Source organism: Sinohyriopsis cumingii, chromosome 5 (assembly GCF_028554795.1).
Source record: "Sinohyriopsis cumingii isolate HCF-2022 chromosome 5, ASM2855479v2, whole genome shotgun sequence".
NCBI lineage: Eukaryota > Metazoa > Mollusca > Bivalvia > Unionida > Unionidae > Sinohyriopsis > Sinohyriopsis cumingii.
This window is the reverse complement of record NC_142965.1, coordinates 16,964,109-16,985,203: the sequence shown is the minus strand read 5'-3', so window position 1 is coordinate 16,985,203 and position 21,095 is coordinate 16,964,109. Positions and strand designations below refer to the sequence as shown.

Below are 21,095 nucleotides of genomic sequence, written 5' to 3'. Positions count from 1 at the left end.
TCCTTCATAACGTTGAGAGGTACGCAAACGATATACGTAATATGTCAGGCAACATACGCATAACAGTTGCTACACCCATTTCTCACAGGTTTGTCCCTGTTTTATATTGTGCATTTGTTATGAAAAGATTAAATCTCGTCTAAGGTACACACCGACAGTTTCGTTCCTTGATTCAAGCGCATCTTCTGCATCGGCGTCTATTTACGAAGTGATGTTCAAATGCGACCTTTCAATTATATTTAGCTTGAATAATGGCATACATTTGTGGCGGGAAAAAACGTTCTTGTATCACTTGCAGTTGTTTTATTATCATGTTTTATTGACGCGCTATATATCGGTAGCAGAGACCAATAAATGACATAGACTCCCGCATCAATGCAAGATTACTAACGTTGTTAACGACGCCGACTTGGAAGCATTTCTCTCACCAGAGGCAATCAGCTCATGTTTACCATTCCTAATTTCAGTCGTCAAATTTTCTAGTATCAGTTACATAGTTTGCTAAAAATTGGATATGAAGATATATGGAAAATTTGGATATTGAGTTATATAGCAAAATCGGATATGGAGTTATATAGCAAAATCGGGTATGGAGATATATAGCAAAGTCGGATATGGATATATATAGCAAAAGTTGGATATGGAGATATGTAGCAAAATCGGTTGTGGAGTTATATAGCAAAATCGGATATGGAGATATATAGCAAAATCGGATGTGGAGTTATATAGCAAAATCGGATATGGAGATATAAAGCAAAATTTGGATATGGAGTTATATAGCAAAAGCGGATATGGAATTATATAGCAAAATCGGATATGGAGATATATAGCAAAATTTGGATATGGAGTTATATAGCAAAATCGGATATGGAGATATAAAGCAAAATTTGGATATGGAGTTATATAGCAAAATCGGATATGGAGTTATACAGCAAAATCGGATATGGAGATACATAGCAAAATTTGGATATAGAGTTATATAGCAAATTTGGATATGGAGTTATATAGAAAAATTGGATATGGAGTTATATATCAAATTTGGATATGGAGTTATATAGCAAACTTTGGATATGGAGTTATATAGCAAAATTGGATATGGATATATATAGCAAAATTGGATATGGAGATATATAGCAAAATCGGATATGGAGTTATATAGCAAAATCGGATATGGAGATATTTGGGGTAAGTATGATTAACATTATGTGAGGCGTACACATATAGAAAACAACCTGACAATATTGTAGCCTCCGAAAAAGCTTTCGATATCAAAGAAAAGTAAATGGCCGTGCTTAAATGTTAATTTTAGGCTTGAGTTGATTCAAACAAGGTTGTTTATGTTACCTATATAATTAATTAAGAAATCTAAGAACATAATTAGAGATCTCATATTTAAAGACAACACATCACTATTGCTGTTTTTCCATTTAATGGAAAATTGCATACAAAATTATTGATGGTTTTTGTCAGCTATGCTGCCATTAATATCGAGCAGTTCAGTACCTTACAGTCGGACGTTATAGTTTGGACACATAGGGATAAACGTATTCAGGTACTCTTCAATTCTTGATATGATAGTCTCGCACGTGCCCTGGATGTGCAATTTCGGACTGTTGTTTAACATATGTGTGTCTCGATAGATCTTCAGCCACGCGAGATCACATGTGCAGATCATCTGATCTGTTGGAAGGATAATGTCCCGAAGGTCATTACAGTTTTGGATTGCTGTTGGTATTTCCTTCAGACTGGTGTTTTGCAGATTCAGATGAATCAAATTGTGCAGCTCGTTAAAAGCGTCTGGAGAAATATAATTAAGTGGATTATCCGATACAGTCAGATTCGTGATCAGGCTCATGTTTGTGAAATCGTTCCGCTCAAAACTGTGGATGCTGTTATTCGAGAGGTCCAGTATATGAAGATTCTTCATACGGGAAATGGCACCGGGCACTCGATTTAGGCTGCAGGTTTTCAAGCTGAGGTCTTCCACTTTGCTGGACGCAATGACTGCAATAGAATTATCGTCGATGACATCGAGTCTATTACCCTCCAGACTGAGTTTGCGCACTCCTTCCAGATACTTCAGGATATTGGGAAACACGGTAAGACTGTCATTCTTGAGAGTGAGATCTTTTAAGTGTCTCAAGATTGTCGATGAGAAAGCGGGAACTAGAATACCGGCGTCTCCGATGAAATAATTGTTATCAAAGTTCAGTCTCTCAAGGTAAATGAGTCTGGATAAAGCGACAGGGATAGCAATTAGATTTGTATGTTCGATGCGAAGGTTCAACAAGGTTCCTTCAAAGCCATGGAAAGCTCCAGGAGGAAGAGTCTTAAAAGATCCGGCCAAAACGTTTAGAGTCTTCAGTATTATAAGATGACGAAGCGTATGCGGCCATTCATGAAGAGCGTTATCTCCAAAACTAAATTCATACAGAGAGTCACCAATTCTCCGTAGAACGTCCTCTCCCTCTTCACTTTCAAAGGCGTACTGGTTGATGGGATTGAAAGACATGTCAAGGCTTCGAATCCTATTCAGTGTCCCTATCGCTGTAGGAATGGCAGATAGGTTATTGCTACTCAGGTTTAGCGCATTTACAAGATTTTCAACTCCATAAAAGGCGCCATGATGAACTAAGCTGATGTTATTTTTATTCAGTAGAATATCTGATACTTTAATGTGTGCGAATGCGCTATTGTTGATATAGGTAAGCTCGGTATTATAAAGACGAAGTGTTTCAATGTTCTTGTCTGATTGTTGAAACAATGGTATGCTATTAAGAGGGTTATTAGCGCAGTCGAGTATGTCGAATGTGCACCTGCACTCATATGTATTAGGGCAGTCATTGGCAGCTAAAGCAACCATCAAACAACATTGGTAAACGATGAGTCCAGTAAAGATATCCATCTGAAATAAAAAAACAAAACAGAAAATACTTTGAAGTCATAGGCAATGATCGATTCAGCGAGATATTTCAATGCTTGTTCACCAGACTTATTTTAAAGTATAACCTTAATCAACTGCATGAAGAGTAATTGTTTATGAAGAAGTGCACAATACTTATTCTCAAGGCGTCAAACCAGAATCATGCAAGTACTCCCTCGGATGATTTGTTTTACCATTATATAGTGTGTGTGTGTGTGTGCGTTTTGTTAACTATTGTCCATGATTGCAGATTGTAATGTTCATATATAAATAATATATCACATCGCCAACGTTCGTCCATCAGTGCAGACTAATCTGTAAAGAACATATGTCTAAGCCGATTTTCTTAGATTTGAGCCCAGGGCTTTAGCTTTCCGATTGGAGATTCTATGGTTTAAGTGATTCTGGGAGGTTGATTGCTAAAAGTTTACTGAACAGACCTTACGAATTTGATGGAAATTGCCAATAAGGCGACATAGTATTTTCTGAAAATGGTTATCGCAACATAGATTATGTGGGTAGATATACAAAGATGTTTACATGAAGATTACAATAAACTTGAGACAGCTAAAAATAATTGAAATGGTCAAGAATTCCGTTCACAGTGACGTTAAGTAAATGTTGATGAGGAAAAGGTATAAACGTTTGAATTTTCTACTCGAGCAGCTGCCAACTACTCCTTAAATAACTGAGTTTCATTTGTCAATAAGTCCTTTCCTCTGCAGATTTATAGTACGAATATTCACCAAATCTCAATCTGGCACAACGTTTAGGAATCAATTATAATAAGACAGATCAAAAATCCTTATTTCGTTCTTACGTGCACGTATTTGAAAAGAAAAGGCACATTATTTCTGACGCTACAGAATAAAAATAAGCAACAGAAGAAGAGCGGGCCATTTAAATGATTTTATTTCAAAGGCGTTAAAATCAATATGTATTATTGGAAACAAATAATTGGTTGGATAAAAAAAATCCCAGTCTGGTTCTATTATGGAGAAAAATTAACCATTCATGCTGAAAGGTTCTACAATAGCTTTTGATGTTTCTGCCAACAGAGGTTTTAATTATTAGGTACCTTGCCATTGTCTGCGATGTCTTCTTCAAGTGAAAGTGAGTTTATTCAGAGAGTAGAGTGTGACTTTGTCAATGTTGTTCTACATTATGTCAATTTGTCATCAAACGTAGTCTCAGAATCCGTGGATGTCGTGGTGGTCCTTCGTTACGCACTGAGTGGTTCTTTTTTTATTAGACAATAACCTAACTAGAGATAAGGTTGTGGTTTATGCACTCGTAAATGGCAACCCATGTTTGCTCCAGAATGTTGATTTTTTTACGATTGAGCAGTTACTAGATATGTGGCTAAACGAGTTCTTCAGAGTGATTTTGATTATGAAAACTGTCATATTTATTGGACATTAGAAGAGGCCAGTTTTGCTCCAGGCATTTATCAATAAAGAGTAATTGATCTGATTGATATTTTATTTTACTTTCGCTATTGCAATCATGGGGACAAAGGAAAATCACTCATTATTGAAAAGGGACAAGATCTTGTTATCTCCTGTTTGTTTCTGGGGCTATTAGGGAAATTGATCCAACACTGGAACAAATGTGTTATTTTGTGAAAAATTGGGTCCTTATGAGCAAATGGAGATCACCTGATGAGCCAGCTGGTGCAGAGTGGTCCCTGAGCTATGAAAGTGTTGTTCCGAGGTAATATCGACCTGAGCTTCTTAGTCTAGCCAATAAAACATCCTGGCTGGTCATTTAGGTGTCAGTAAGGCTTATAGCAAGATCTTAAATCATTTATGGGTCGAAAATTAAACTAATTTCTAACTACTGTAGATTTCGTCCAATTTGTCAAATGTTCTGAAACCCAATCAGAAGATAACTAAGGCTCATCTACAACTTGTTCCTGCATGTGTCGAACCATTTAGTATAATAATGATACACTGCGTCGGTCCCTTACCTAAGACCAAGACAAGCAGAAAATACTTACTACAACTTGTTCGTCCACAAGATTTCCAGGGTCTATTCCTTTAAGTAAATGTTTTAAAGGTTTTTGGTGACACTTGTCGGACATCCAAATTCTGCTCCATATGACCCAGGGCCAAATTAGATGGAATTTTCCAACAACAAATACATGAACAGGGCATTCAAGAGATTAAATATTCTGTCTATCGCACTGAAAGTCAATCCCTTTGGAAAGATTGTATCCAACGGTGAGGACTCTGCTATACTGGTCAAAAGAAAAATTACGGTATGAAAGGCATTCAAACGAAAGTGTTCAGCCCAGTAGATGTATGTCTATCTTTCCCATACCTCAAATTCCTCTTCAGGCAAAGTATTATAGTCCTTATACGATTGAAAAGAAAGTACTTGACTTAAGGTATATTATTAACAATCGTGGAAGGAGGAGACGAAAACGATTTTGCGATAAAAAATATGCCAAAATGTATGTAGGTAGAGATAGCACTGTTAATCACTGGGTGATTTGTCGGAAATCATGCGCAACTTCCAGCTGCTACATAAAGATAAATTGTAGGACGAGACACCGGGTTCGAGTCTAGGATTCGGCCAATGTGGGTATGTGAGAAAGCTTGCCAGTAGCTTCTCGTGGGTCGGTGGTTCTTCCCGGTGATTTCCAGGGTTGTTCCTCCACCATTAATACTTGCAGCCATGCATAGCCTATCGTGTGCTGAAAACTGGCGTTAAACCACACAACAACAGGACTAGACACCGGCGTACTGTGATGTCCCATTCTCATTCCACTCGTCTCAGGCATCGCATCATTTACACTGTAGCCTTTTTCAGTTAGAGCTAATTTAAGTTTTTTTTTTTTTTTTTTTTTTTTTTTTTTTTGTATATGCATGGCGCAGGTTATTATATTGAGGTGGGGTACATATGCTGGCGGTATCACATTCGAACATTAAAGAGACACCGAAAAGGAGATTTTTCTGCCGGTATGACTGTAACGGATGAAAGGTGACACGACGAATACCCTTCGCGTCTGAATTGCATAGAGATGCCATCAAAGAAACTAACGTAAGAACTACCGGTCGTCAAACTGATTAGTAGTGAGCTATACTCGTTAAGTGGATACTCGAGGAAGAGTTCGTTTAGGTTATGCTATACATAGGTTATGCTATACATAGGTTATGCTATACATATATTCGCGTTAACCGAAGCCAACTCTCATTCACCTAGCCATTAAACGACGTCAGCATTCCTTTCAGTATCCATTCGCCATGCACGTATGTAAAATAATCTATGGTAAAGGACGCATACGTCAGTCAGTGAGACTATACTCAAGATGTTTATTACGTCACATTGTCGAATTTGTATACAGTCGTAGATAGACCTTTGCCTAAGTCACACTTAGGGTATGTCTGTCTTAGTCTAACGATAATGTAGCAAATAAAGACTGAAAATCAAGCGAAAGGTAACTTGATTAAATCTAGGGAGAAAAAGCGTATACATAATGGGAGATACCGTTCCTCCAAGCATACAGAAGACACACATGGCTGTAGATAAATATAAAACTTTGGTACACATTAATATAAATTTACACGTGTCCATGTGTATATCAAACCGTTAGTCAGAATATTATCTCAAACGTAAGATAAAAGCAAAGGCAAAAGAGGTGAAACCCTAGAGAACAAGAGGGAATTGCTTTGAAACTATATGCTCTTGGATGGCAGGTCACTATTCATGTGTAATGTCATGAAATGCTCGTGCGCATTATTTCCCTAAGTGGTGTAATCTTTTTTATGCGGTGACGTGTTGACAACATGCTGTACCCAGTATTAATTTCGCTTACAATTAATTAGTATTATCGATCTTGTTTGATATTTTATTTGTCAGTTTCTTTTGGTTTCTCTTTCGCTGAAAGAAAACAAAACTTCATTTAATAATCAAAATGAAAATGTTATGGCGTTTTCATCTGAATATATGTTATTCGTATAATACTATCCCACAGCCTCGAGTAGAAGATAAATTGTGGGTGATATTGAAGGAAACATGCGAATTTCAAACCACGCGTTACTTATGTTTACCTTATGCAACTGTTTCTTGGACAATATTCCGCTCCGGTGGCTTAGTGGTTAGAGTGGTTAGAGAGTCCACCTCGGATGGGGGAGGTCGTGGGTTCGATCCCCGGCCGAGTCATGCCAAAGACTTGTAAAAATGGTACTAACATCTTCCTGGCTTCCCGCTCAGCATTAAAAGGTTAGTGTTAGGACTGGTTGGCCTGGTGTCAGGACAGTGTGACTGGGTGGGACATCAAGCTACATGTCTGCGGCATGATTCCCCAGAGCTAGATATTACTATAAACTGCCACACTGCAGACTTCGTTGCGATATGACTGAAAAACTGTTACAGCTGCGTTAAAAATCCAAATCACACATACACAAATCTTGGACAATCTATATGTTTTTTTTTCTCGATATTGTCCAAGCGGTTATGAATGTAATTATAGCTTTTCATGATGTCAAACTGACCTATGTTGACATAGTTTGCTAAGTGGCTCGATTGTTCCATAATTTATCTACAATTTATTTTTAATATAAAACCTCAGTGTAACTTTCCTTTGTATATATATTATGAAAATTAATAACATTTTCTCAGTATTATTTTGTACTATTTTATTTACTCTTTCCAATGCGTATCGAGATGCTTGTGTGATGGGTTTATGAGGTTCAAGTCTATTTTATGTTTGCTTTATTAGATGAATTGTATACGTATATTTTGCAGTGAATCCCGTGATGTATCAAAAATGATTGAATCAATTTCATTTTGTTTCTACTTATCACTAAAAATCTTTTTCACCTTTTGTTTATGTCGATATAACATGAAATATGAAATTGTTCGCAATTGACATTAAAGTTTTAAATTAAAACAAATTTTTCTTAATAAGATTTCTACTGTTCCTTTCGCTTTATAGCAAGTAAACGTTGTAACTAGTGCTGATTTTATGTTATAAATGTTAGTGGAGAACACGAACGCATTCCATCTTTTCTCGAGTTAAAGTTTGCTTATATGCAACGATATGCTTAAAATCACACGCATGAAAATGAATTATTTTACGTTTTAAGAGCTATGCGCATGCATATAAGCAATACGTAACACATAATGGATGGAATCATAAATCTATTTTCAAGATTACACGTTCTAAAACAGTACTTTTTCTTTGTTCGTCGTAATATTTAAGCATAAGCCTTGGCAATGTTGTAAATGTACATTATGAATTTGTATTAGATCTAGAACTCATTGTACACAAAATGATAATTACAATACATTTGTTGACAATCTATCCCCAATTACTTTCTCTATCCTTCCCCTACAACAATAGAAATTAGATTGCAATAAAAAAAGAATTAAAAAAATATATCATATACATGGATAACGGCAGAGAGACTCACCTTGGCGTCTGAAACGTTTAAGTAGACGCGTAATTTGAGCCCAGCGCACTGGACTTTATCTTTATATCTTAAGGCCACGTTACTTACCTTGAAGTTGAAAACTGCACGCAACATAGAAATATGGGATGGTCAGAATGAAATGCACGCCATTTTCCTGCCAATCCGTTTTCTATCAATGGCATTTACTAAAGCAAATTTGTGAAAAGGAAGAAAGTCATAGCTTTGACACTCGCAAATGCATATGTATTATATTCGTTATGATAATATTGGAACACAATTTGAATGGCAGACACATATGTCGGAGAGTGCAGCGATATCGGTGGCGGTGTTCACGTTTTCTTCTTAATCTAGTGCTTTCGTTATTTGCTTAAAATATTTAGACATTCTTATTCTTGTTTCATCACTTTTGTCGTTTTATTTAAAACAAAGTTTAACTGATGAAAACCGAGATCATCTTATAATCGCACACACGTTAAAGGTTTCGAGGTCAGCGGCATTTTGAATTCAACATTGAACATATTCTTGATTCATTGCCTTTCGTAGATTTTGTTTCTAATAACGCGAACTTAATAGGATGTGATGAGGTGGTCCGGTAGACTGCCTGTGGATACGGATATCTTATACGTCCTTTGAAAAAATGGGAAGAAGACCAAATCATTCGATCAAGATTTTCTAAGTTTTTAATTTCAAAGGTTATGGACCGGATAGTGATTTTGCATCTTGATTTTTGAGATATATCACGTATTAGAACGAATGATGTTTTGGGTTGGGTGTATGTGTGTGTGTTAATTATTGATTCCTTCATCTGTCGATAAGCTCGTGCCTCTTATATCTAGCTGAATCATACTGCGCCAGGGTGGCCGAGTGGCCGAGTGGTCTAAAGCGCTCTCCGTTACGGATCACTGCCATCTGTCCTCTGTCTGCGTGGGTTCGAGTCTCGAATTCGGCTAATGTGGGTATGTGAGAAAGCTTGCCAGTAGCTTCTCGTGGGTCGGTGGTTCTTTCCGGGTTTTTCCCAGGTTCTTCCTCCACCATTAATACTGGCCGCCATGCATAGCCTATCGTGTGCTGAAAAATGGCGTTAAACCCTACAACAACATACTGCGCCACGCGTGCGCTCAAATCAAAGTAAGATATAAATAAACCAAAGGCTTTGCTCATCTTTGAATAATATCCAACCATCTTTATAACATCCGGATTATGATGTTTTCATTACAAATTGTAACCGAGCCACGTTGACCATGACCTGCCTGTAAGTTATATGTCTTTTGCAAGGGTTGATGCCTTCCAAAGTTAGAAGCGCATTTCACACGGATCGAAACGGTAAACTTATTCTCCTGCAAACAAAGTAATTTCAGGGCAACTATTTGGTTCAAATATATTTTTACTTCCCTTGCTATCAATCCTCAAACAATCTTTCCGAAGTGAAAACGTTCGAAAAAAAAAAAAAAAAAAAACATTTTATGCAACTTTATGGTTTGTCTTCCGACGATTATGGGTAGAAAAAGTAGGACATCCTCTCCCTCTGCATTTGTAAAATCTGTCTAGTCCATTGGGTTATTAGATCTATCGGTGATTTCCTATTTTATTAAATGGCCCTATAGCAGTATGAAGAGCATGCGGGTTGCTGCCACTTAGATCGAGTTCATTTAGTCGATACTCAACTGCATTAAATTGCTCCAGTATCAATACAGTTGATGTTATTATTATTCAGTAGAATATTCGATACCTTAAGGCCATCGAAGGAGTTTCTGAGAGCATAGTATAGCCTATTACGGTCACGACGGAATGTTTGAAAGACAGTGTCGGAGGCTGTAAATCGTGGAATGAAGTCTACCAGAGCAACCGATTAAGTCGGATGTGAAGCTGTATGGATTGGGACAGCCAATTGCAGCTAATCGAGCATCAATCATTGGTAAAGGATGATTCCAGTGAAACCATTCATCTGAAAGTAAAAAGAAAAGTTATGAATCACAATGCAAGTAAATACAGCTTCACAGGAAGTCGAGAGAGGATCACTCAAGCAGACCATCACTTGACTTGAAGAAATCTACTTCTGGCAAGAATCTTTCATAGGTTTTGTACAATAAATTGTTACCGATGTAAACTATAAATTGTTAGTTTCATCGACGATATAGACTTGTCTGAATTTGATCAACGTTATGTACGCACATGTGATATATATATATATATATATATATATATATATATATATATATATATATATATATATATATATATATTCCTGTCTTATTATACTTAACAGTTGGAGGAATGGATTTAAGGATAAATGTATTCTGCGTGTCCTTAACATCAGAGGTTATCGTCTTAAGTGGTGTCTCTAATTTTCGCTTTCCATTTTTATTTTGTCGTACTAGCCAAACAAGCATTTGTTCGGTGTAGCTTTGCAATTAAATTCAGTTATGTTGATAATGTATCGGGCGTCTTATACTTTCGGGAATATCTATTAATGTATCCAAGAAAACTATAAAGGCAACGCTCATGGAGGGAGAAGTATTTACCTAAACGACATCAAGTTATGGAAGTATATTTTACAATGTCTATTAGATTTTTTTTAGCGTTATACAAGATATACAGTCCTGGAAATTATATAATGTTGAACGGCTTTGTGCCGTATTATTCGAAAGCAGAACCGCCTATTAACTGGAAAATCGAATAAAGAATCCACTTCAGCTCTACTGTACAAGGATGTACACCAAACGAATTCAACTCATTCTCGCCCAGCCCATTAATAGGAATGAACATTTGTTCGAGTATCGACATAGCAAAGTTTATTGGTTAACTGATATGCAAACATAACATGAGTATCGACATAGCAAAGTTTATTGGTTAACTGATATGCAAACATACCATGATTTTAGGTTTTTTTTTTTTTTTTTTTTTTTTTTTAATACAGATACAAACGTGAGCAACAATTTTGACGTATCCAGTCTTTAAAGACAGGGTGGACGAGTGTCACAACCTTTCGAGCTGAAAAATATTCGTGTTGAAGAAGAAAGTCCTTATTATTTATATAGAACTTACGCTGTTGGTCCAAAATATGAAGCAAATTTGAGGTCATAATGGATATTTCATGGCCAACCGTGTGAAAATGTGTGTTTAAAAAAGATTATTTACCGATCAGATCTTTTTCTTCAGATTTTCGGTAAACTTTGTTTTGGATATTACATCCAGAAGAATACAGACATTTGCCAGATTTTCGATCAGCTTATTTTCTCCTTAGTCACACTAGATGCCGAGTCACACTAGATGCTGAGTCACATTAGATGCTGAGTCACACTAGATGCCGAGTCACGTTAGATGCAAAGTCACATTAGATGCTAAGTGTCACACTAGATGCTGTCACACTAGATGCTGAGTCACACTAGATGCTTAGTCGCATTAGATGCTAAGACACACTAGATGCTGAGTCACTTTAAATGCTAGTTGCTAGTTGAAGGAGATTGGAAATCAAGGGACATTTAGGTGGATTGAAACGTGATATTTTATTCATTTTTTCCATTTCGGAAGTAATGTCAATGTTTCTTATGTAATCAACTAACTGATTCAGCGCTTGAGTAAATTTTGTTTACATATCACGATAAGTAACTTATTTTCTTGACACGAACGAGCCCGATCACCTCTAATTCAGTCAGACCAATTTTGTCCTCAAACAGACTCCTGTTCACGTATACCTGTATAACATATTTTCGAAATCTAAAGTCATTTTATTCTGTTTCGTATTTGCTCGTTATTATTCAAATTGTCTATCATTACAGTTGTAACTTTTATTCAGTATTGTCTTTACTTACAGTTTCAATTCTTTTTCACATTGTCTATCTTTACAGTTGTAATTCTTATTCACACTATCCTTACAATTGTAATTTTTATTCACACTATCCTTATAGTTGTAATTCTTATTCACACTATCTTTACAGTTGTAATTTTTATTCACACTATCCTTACAGTTGTAATTCTTATTCACACTATCTTTACAGTTGTAATTCCTATTCACGCTATCCTTACAGTTGTAATTTTTATTCACACTGTCCTTACAGTTGTAATTCTTATTCACACTATCCTTACCGTTGTAATTCTTATTCACACTATCTTTACAGTTGTAATTCTTATTCACACTATCCTTACAGTTGTAATTCTTATTCACACTATCCTTACAGTTGTAATTCTTATTCACACTATCCTTACAGTTGTAATTATTCACACTATCCTTACAGTTGTAATTTTTATTCACACTATCCTTACCGTTGTAATTCTTATTCACACTATCTTTACAGATGTAATTCTTATTCACACTATCCTTACAGTTGTAATTCTTATTCACACTATCCTTACAGTTGTAATTCTTATTCACACTATCCTTACAGTTGTAATTATTATTCACACTATCCTTCCAGTTGTAATTATTCACACTATCCTTACAGTTGTAATTTTTATTCACACTATCCTTACCGTTGTAATTCTTATTCACACTATCTTTACAGTTGTAATTCTTATTCACACAATCCTTACAGTTGTAATTCTTATTCACACTATCCTTACAGTTGTAATTCTTATTCACACTATCCTTACAGTTGTAATTATTCACACTATCCTTACAGTTGTAATTCTTATTCACACTATCCTTACAGTTGTAATTCTTATTCACACTATCCTTACAGTTGTAATTCTTATTCACACTATCCTTACAGTTGTAATTCTTATTCACACTGTCCTTACAGTTGTAATTCTTATTCACACTATCCTTATAGTTGTAATTCTTATTTACACTATCCTTACAGTTGTAATTCTTATTCACACTATCCTTACAGTTGTAATTCTTATTCACACTATCCTTACAGTTGTAATTCTTATTCACACTATCCTTACAGTTGTAATTCTTGTTCACACTATCCTTACAGTTGTAATTCTTATTCACACTATCCTTACAGTTGTAATTCTTATTCACACTATCCTTACAGTTGTAATTCTTATTCACACTATCCTTACAGTTGTAATTCTTATTCACACTATCCTTATAGTTGTAATTCTTATTCACACTATCCTTACAGTTGTAATTCTTATTCACACTATCCTTACAGTTGTAATTCTTATTCACACTATCCTTACAGTTGTAATTCTTATTCACACTATCCTTACAGTTGTAATTCTTATTCACACTATCCTTACAGTTGTAATTCTTATTCACACTATCCTTACAGTTGTAATTCTTATTCACACTATCCTTACAGTTGTAATTTTTATTCACACTGTCCTTACAGTTGTAATTCTTATTCACACTATCTTTACAGTTGTAATTCTTATTCACACTATCCTTACAGTTGTAATTCTTATTCACACTATCCTTACAGTTGTAATTCTTATTCACACTATCCTTATAGTTGTAATTCTTATTCACACTATCCTTACAGTTGTAATTCTTATTCACACTATCCTTACAGTTGTAATTCTTATTCACACTATCCTTACAGTTGTAATTCTTATTCACACTATCCTTACAGTTGTAATTCTTATTCACACTATCCTTACAGTTGTAATTCTTATTCACACTATCCTTACAGTTGTAATTCTTATTCACACTATCTTTACAGTTGTAATTCTTATTCACACTATCCTTATAGTTGTAATTCTTATTCACACTATCTTTACAGTTGTAATTCTTATTCACACTATCCTTACAGTTGTAATTCTTATTCACACTATCCTTACAGTTGTAATTCTTATTCACACTATCCTTACAGTTGTAATTCTTATTCACACTATCTTTACAGTTGTAATTCTTATTCACACTGTCCTTACAGTTGTAATTCTTATTCACACTATCTTTACAGTTGTAATTCTTATTCACACTATCCTTACAGTTGTAATTCTTATTCACACTATCCTTACAGTTGTAATTCTTATTCACACTATCCTTACAGTTGTAATTCTTATTCACACTATCTTTACAGTTGTAATTCTTATTCACACTATCCTTACAGTTGTAATTCTTATTCACACTATCTTTACAGTTGTAATTCTTATTCACACTATCCTTACAGTTGTAATTCTTATTCACACTATCCTTACAGTTGTAATTCTTATTCACACTATCCTTACAGTTGTAATTCTTATTCACACTATCTTTACAGTTGTAATTCTTATTCACACTATCCTTACAGTTGTAATTCTTATTCACACTATCCTTACAGTTGTAATTCTTATTCACACTATCCTTATAGTTGTAATTCTTATTCACACTATCCTTACAGTTGTAATTCTTATTCACACTATCCTTACAGTTGTAATTCTTATTCACACTATCCTTACAGTTGTAATTCTTATTCACACTATCCTTACAGTTGTAATTCTTATTCACACTATCCTTACAGTTGTAATTCTTATTCACACTATCCTTACAGTTGTAATTCTTATTCACACTATCTTTACAGTTGTAATTCTTATTCACACTATCCTTATAGTTGTAATTCTTATTCAGACTGTCCTTACAGTTGTAATTCTTATTCACACTATCCTTACAGTTGTAATTCTTATTCACACTATCCTTACAGTTGTAATTCTTATTCACACTATCCTTACAGTTGTAATTCTTATTCACACTATCTTTACAGTTGTAATTCTTATTCACACTATCTTTACAGTTGTAATTCTTATTCACACTATCTTTACAGTTGTAATTCTTATTCACACTATCCTTACAGTTGTAATTATTCACACTATCTTTACAGTTGTAATTCTTATTCACACTATCCTTACAGTTGTAATTTTTATTCACACTATCCTTACAGTTGTAATTCTTATTCACACTATCCTTACAGTTGTAATTCTTATTCACACTATCCTTACAGTTGTAATTATTCACACTATCCTTACAGTTGTAATTCTTATTCACACTATCATTACAGTTGTAATTCTTATTCACACTATCTTTACAGTTGTAATTCTTATTCACACTATCTTTACAGTTGTAATTCTAATTCACACTATCTTTACAGTTGTAATTCTTATTCACACTATCTTTACAGTTGTAATTCTTATTCACACTATCCTTACTGTTGTAATTCTTATTCACACTATCCTTACAGTTGTAATTCTTATTCACACTATCCTTACAGTTGTAATTCTTATTCACACTATCCTTACAGTTGTAATTTTTATTCACACTATCCTTACAGTTGTAATTCTTATTCACACTATCCTTACAGTTGTAATTCTTATTCACACTATCCTTATTGTTGTAATTCTTATTCACACTATCCTTACAGTTGTAATTCTTATTCACACTATCTTTACAGTTGTAATTTTTATTCACACTATCCTTACAGTTGTAATTCTTATTCACACTATCCTTACAGTTGTAATTCTTATTCACACTATCTTTACAGTTGTAATTCTTATTCACACTATCCTTACAGTTGTAATTCTTATTCACACTATCTTTACAGTTGTAATTCTTATTCACACTGTCGTTACAGTTGTAATTCTTATTCACACTATCCTTACAGTTGTAATTCTTATTCACACTATCTTTACAGTTGTAATTTTTATTCACACTCTCCTTACAGTTGTAATTCTTATTCACACTATCCTTACAGTTGTAATTCTTATTCACACTATCATTACAGTTGTAATTCTTATTCACACTATCCTTATAGTTGTAATTCTTATTCACACTATCTTTACAGTTGTAATTCTTATTCACACTGTCCTTACAGTTGTAATTCTTATTCACACTATCCTTACAGTTGTAATTCTTATTCACACTATCCTTACCGTTGTAATTCTTATTCACACTATCTTTACAGTTGTAATTCTTATTCACACTGTCCTTACAGTTGTAATTCTTATTCACACTATCCTTACAGTTGTAATTCTTATTCACACTATCCTTACCGTTGTAATTCTTATTCACACTATCTTTACAGTTGTAATTCTTATTCACACTATCCTTACAGTTGTAATTCTTATTCACACTATCCTTACAGTTGTAATTTTTATTCACACTATCCTTACAGTTGTAATTTTTATTCACACTATCCTTACAGTTGTAATTCTTATTCACACTATCCTTACAGTTGTAATTCTTATTCACACTATCCTTACAGTTGTAATTCTTATTCACACTATCCTTACAGTTGTAATTCTTATTCACACTATCCTTACAGTTGTAATTCTTATTCACACTGTCCTTACAGTTGTAATTCTTATTCACACTATCCTTACAGTTGTAATTCTTATTCACACTATCCTTACAGTTGTAATTCTTATTCACACTGTCCTTACAGTTGTAATTCTTATTCACACTATCTTTACAGTTGTAATTCTTATTCACACTATCCTTACAGTTGTAATTTTTATTCACACTATCCTTACAGTTGTAATTCTTATTCACACTATCCTTACAGTTGTAATTCTTATTCACACTATCTTTACAGTTGTAATTCTTATTCACACTATCTTTACAGTTGTAATTCTTATTCACACTATCTTTACAGTTGTAATTCTTATTCACACTATCCTTACAGTTGTAATTATTCACACTATCTTTACAGTTGTAATTCTTATTCACACTATCCTTACAGTTGTAATTTTTATTCACACTATCCTTACAGTTGTAATTCTTATTCACACTATCCTTAAAGTTGTAATTCTTATTCACACTATCCTTACAGTTGTAATTATTCACACTATCCTTACAGTTGTAATTCTTATTCACACTATCATTACAGTTGTAATTCTTATTCACACTATCTTTACAGTTGTAATTCTTATTCACACTATCTTTACAGTTGTAATTCTAATTCACACTATCTTTACAGTTGTAATTCTTATTCACACTATCTTTACAGTTGTAATTCTTATTCACACTATCCTTACTGTTGTAATTCTTATTCACACTATCCTTACAGTTGTAATTCTTATTCACACTATCCTTACAGTTGTAATTCTTATTCACACTATCCTTACAGTTGTAATTTTTATTCACACTATCCTTACAGTTGTAATTCTTATTCACACTATCCTTACAGTTGTAATTCTTATTCACACTATCCTTATTGTTGTAATTCTTATTCACACTATCCTTACAGTTGTAATTCTTATTCACACTATCTTTACAGTTGTAATTTTTATTCACACTATCCTTACAGTTGTAATTCTTATTCACACTATCCTTACAGTTGTAATTCTTATTCACACTATCTTTACAGTTGTAATTCTTATTCACACTATCCTTACAGTTGTAATTCTTATTCACACTATCTTTACAGTTGTAATTCTTATTCACACTGTCGTTACAGTTGTAATTCTTATTCACACTATCCTTACAGTTGTAATTCTTATTCACACTATCTTTACAGTTGTAATTTTTATTCACACTCTCCTTACAGTTGTAATTCTTATTCACACTATCCTTACAGTTGTAATTCTTATTCACACTATCATTACAGTTGTAATTCTTATTCACACTATCCTTATAGTTGTAATTCTTATTCACACTATCCTTACAGTTGTAATTCTTATTCACACTATCTTTACAGTTGTAATTCTTATTCACACTGTCCTTACAGTTGTAATTCTTATTCACACTATCCTTACAGTTGTAATTCTTATTCACACTATCCTTACCGTTGTAATTCTTATTCACACTATCTTTACAGTTGTAATTCTTATTCACACTATCCTTACAGTTGTAATTCTTATTCACACTATCCTTACAGTTGTAATTTTTATTCACACTATCCTTACAGTTGTAATTTTTATTAACACTATCCTTACAGTTGTAATTCTTATTCACACTATCCTTACAGTTGTAATTCTTATTCACACTATCCTTACAGTTGTAATTCTTATTCACACTATCCTTACAGTTGTAATTCTTATTCACACTATCCTTACAGTTGTAATTTTTATTCACACTATCCTTACAGTTGTAATTCTTATTCACACTATCCTTACAGTTGTAATTCTTATTCACACTATCTTTACAGTTGTAATTCTTATTCACACTATCTTTACAGTTGTAATTCTTATTCACACTATCCTTACAGTTGTAATTCTTATTCACACTATCTTTACAGTTGTAATTCTTATTCACACTATCTTTACAGTTGTAATTCTTATTCACACTATCTTTACAGTTGTAATTCTTATTCACACTATCCTTACCGTTGTAATTCTTATTCACACTATCTTTACAGTTGTAATTCTTATTCACACTATCCTTACAGTTGTAATTCTTATTCACACTATCCTTACAGTTGTAATTCTTATTCACACTATCTTTACAGTTGTAATTCTTATTCACACTATCCTTACAGTTGTAATTTTTATTCACACTGTCTTTACAGTTGTAATTCTTATTCACACTATCCTTACAGTTGTAATTCTTATTCACACTGTCCTTACAGTTGTAATTCTTATTCACACTATCTTTACAGTTGTAATTTTTATTCACACTATCCTTACAGTTGTAATTTTTATTCACACTATCCTTACAGTTGTAATTCTTATTCACACTATCTTTACAGTTGTAATTCTTATTCACACTATCCTTACAGTTGTAATTTTTATTCACACTATCTTTACAGTTGTAATTCTTATTCACACTATCCTTACAGTTGTAATTTTTATTCACACTATCCTTACAGTTGTAATTCTTATTCACACTGTCCTTACAGTTGTAATTCTTATTCACACTATCTTTACAGTTGTAATTCTTATTCACACTGTCCTTACAGTTGTAATTCTTATTCACACTATCCTTACAGTTGTAATTCTTATTCACACTATCCTTACCGTTGTAATTCTTATTCACACTATCTTTACAGTTGTAATTCTTATTCACACTATCCTTACAGTTGTAATTCTTATTCACACTATCCTTACAGTTGTAATTTTTATTCACACTATCCTTACAGTTGTAATTTTTATTCACACTATCCTTACAGTTGTAATTTTTATTCACACTATCCTTACAGTTGTAATTCTTATTCACACTATCCTTACAGTTGTAATTCTTATTCACACTATCCTTACAGTTGTAATTCTTATTCACACTATCCTTACAGTTGTAATTCTTATTCACACTATCCTTACAGTTGTAATTTTTATTCACACTATCCTTACAGTTGTAATTCTTATTCACACTATCCTTACAGTTGTAATTCTTATTCACACTATCTTTACAGTTGTAATTCTTATTCACACTATCTTTACAGTTGTAATTCTTATTCAAACTATCCTTACAGTTGTAATTCTTATTCACACTATCTTTACAGTTGTAATTCTTATTCACACTATCCTTACAGTTGTAATTCTTATTCACACTATCTTTACAGTTGTAATTCTTATTCACACTATCCTTACCGTTGTAATTCTTATTCACACTATCTTTACAGTTGTAATTCTTATTCACACTATCCTTACAGTTGTAATTCTTATTCACACTATCCTTACAGTTGTAATTCTTATTCACACTGTCCTTACAGTTGTAATTCTTATTCACACTATCCTTACAGTTGTAATTCTTATTCACACTATCCTTACAGTTGTAATTTTTATTCACACTATCTTTACAGTTGTAATTCTTATTCACACTATCCTTACAGTTGTAATTTTTATTCACACTGTCCATACAGTTGTAATTCTTATTCACACTATCCTTACAGTTGTAATTCTTATTCACACTATCCTTACAGTTGTAATTCTTATTCACACTATCTTTACAGTTGTAATTCTTATTCACACTATCCTTACAGTTGTAATTCTTATTCACACTATCCTTACAGTTGTAATTCTTATTCACACTATCTTTACAGTTGTAATTCTTATTCACACTATCCTTACAGTTGTAATTCTTATTCACACTATCTTTACAGTTGTAATTCTTATTCACACTATCCTTACCGTTGTAATTCTTATTCACACTATCTTTACAGTTGTAATTCTTATTCACACTATCCTTACAGTTGTAATTCTTATTCACACTATCCTTACAGTTGTAATTCTTATTCACACTGTCCTTACAGTTGTAATTCTTATTCACACTATCCTTACAGTTGTAATTCTTATTCACACTATCCTTACAGTTGTAATTTTTATTCACACTATCTTTACAGTTGTAATTCTTATTCACACTATCCTTACAGTTGTAATTCTTATTCACACTGTCCTTACAGTTGTAATTCTTATTCACACTATCCTTACAGTTGTAATTCTTATTCACACTGTCCTTACAGTTGTAATTCTTATTCACTCTATCTTTACAGTTGTAATTTTTATTCACACTATCCTTACAGTTGTAATTTTTATTCACACTATCTTTACAGTTGTAATTCTTATTCACACTGTCCTTACAGTTGTAATTTTTATTCACACTATCCTTACAGTTGTAATTCTTATTCACACTATCCTTACAGTTGTAATTCTTATTCACACTATCTTTACAGTTGTAATTCTTATTCACACTATCCTTACAGTTGTAATTCTTATTCACACTGTCCTTACAGTTGTAATTCTTATTCACGCTATCTTTACAGTTGTAATTCTTATTCACACTGTCCTTACAGTTGTAATTTTTATTCACACTATCTTTACAGTTGTAATTCTTATTCACACTATCTTTACAGTTGTAATTCTAATTCACACTATCTTTACAGTTGTAATTCTTATTCACACTATCTTTACAGTTGTAATTCTTATTCACACTATCCTTACAGTTGTAATTCTTATTC

General features: G+C 33.3%; 1 protein-coding gene across 1 annotated transcript; it reads right to left on the bottom strand.

Annotated features, from left to right (window-relative positions):
• Positions 1–1,410: 1,410 nt before the first annotated feature.
• Positions 1,411–8,415, bottom strand: LOC149798708 (podocan-like). The gene is made up of 2 exons (XM_089957573.1): positions 8,344–8,415; positions 1,411–2,905 (listed from the first exon to the last, which is right to left on the bottom strand). The coding sequence occupies exon 2, from the start codon at positions 2,903–2,905 to the stop codon at positions 1,505–1,507; it is 1,401 nt and encodes a 466-aa protein (XP_089813699.1). The 5' UTR covers positions 8,344–8,415; the 3' UTR covers positions 1,411–1,504.
• Positions 8,416–21,095: the final 12,680 nt, after the last annotated feature.

What these genes read in the sequence shown, in the direction of transcription:
- LOC149798708 (XM_089957573.1), bottom strand. Translation starts at nt 2,905, where the DNA reads ATGGATATCTTTACTGGACTCATCGTTTACCAATGTTGTTTGATGGTT.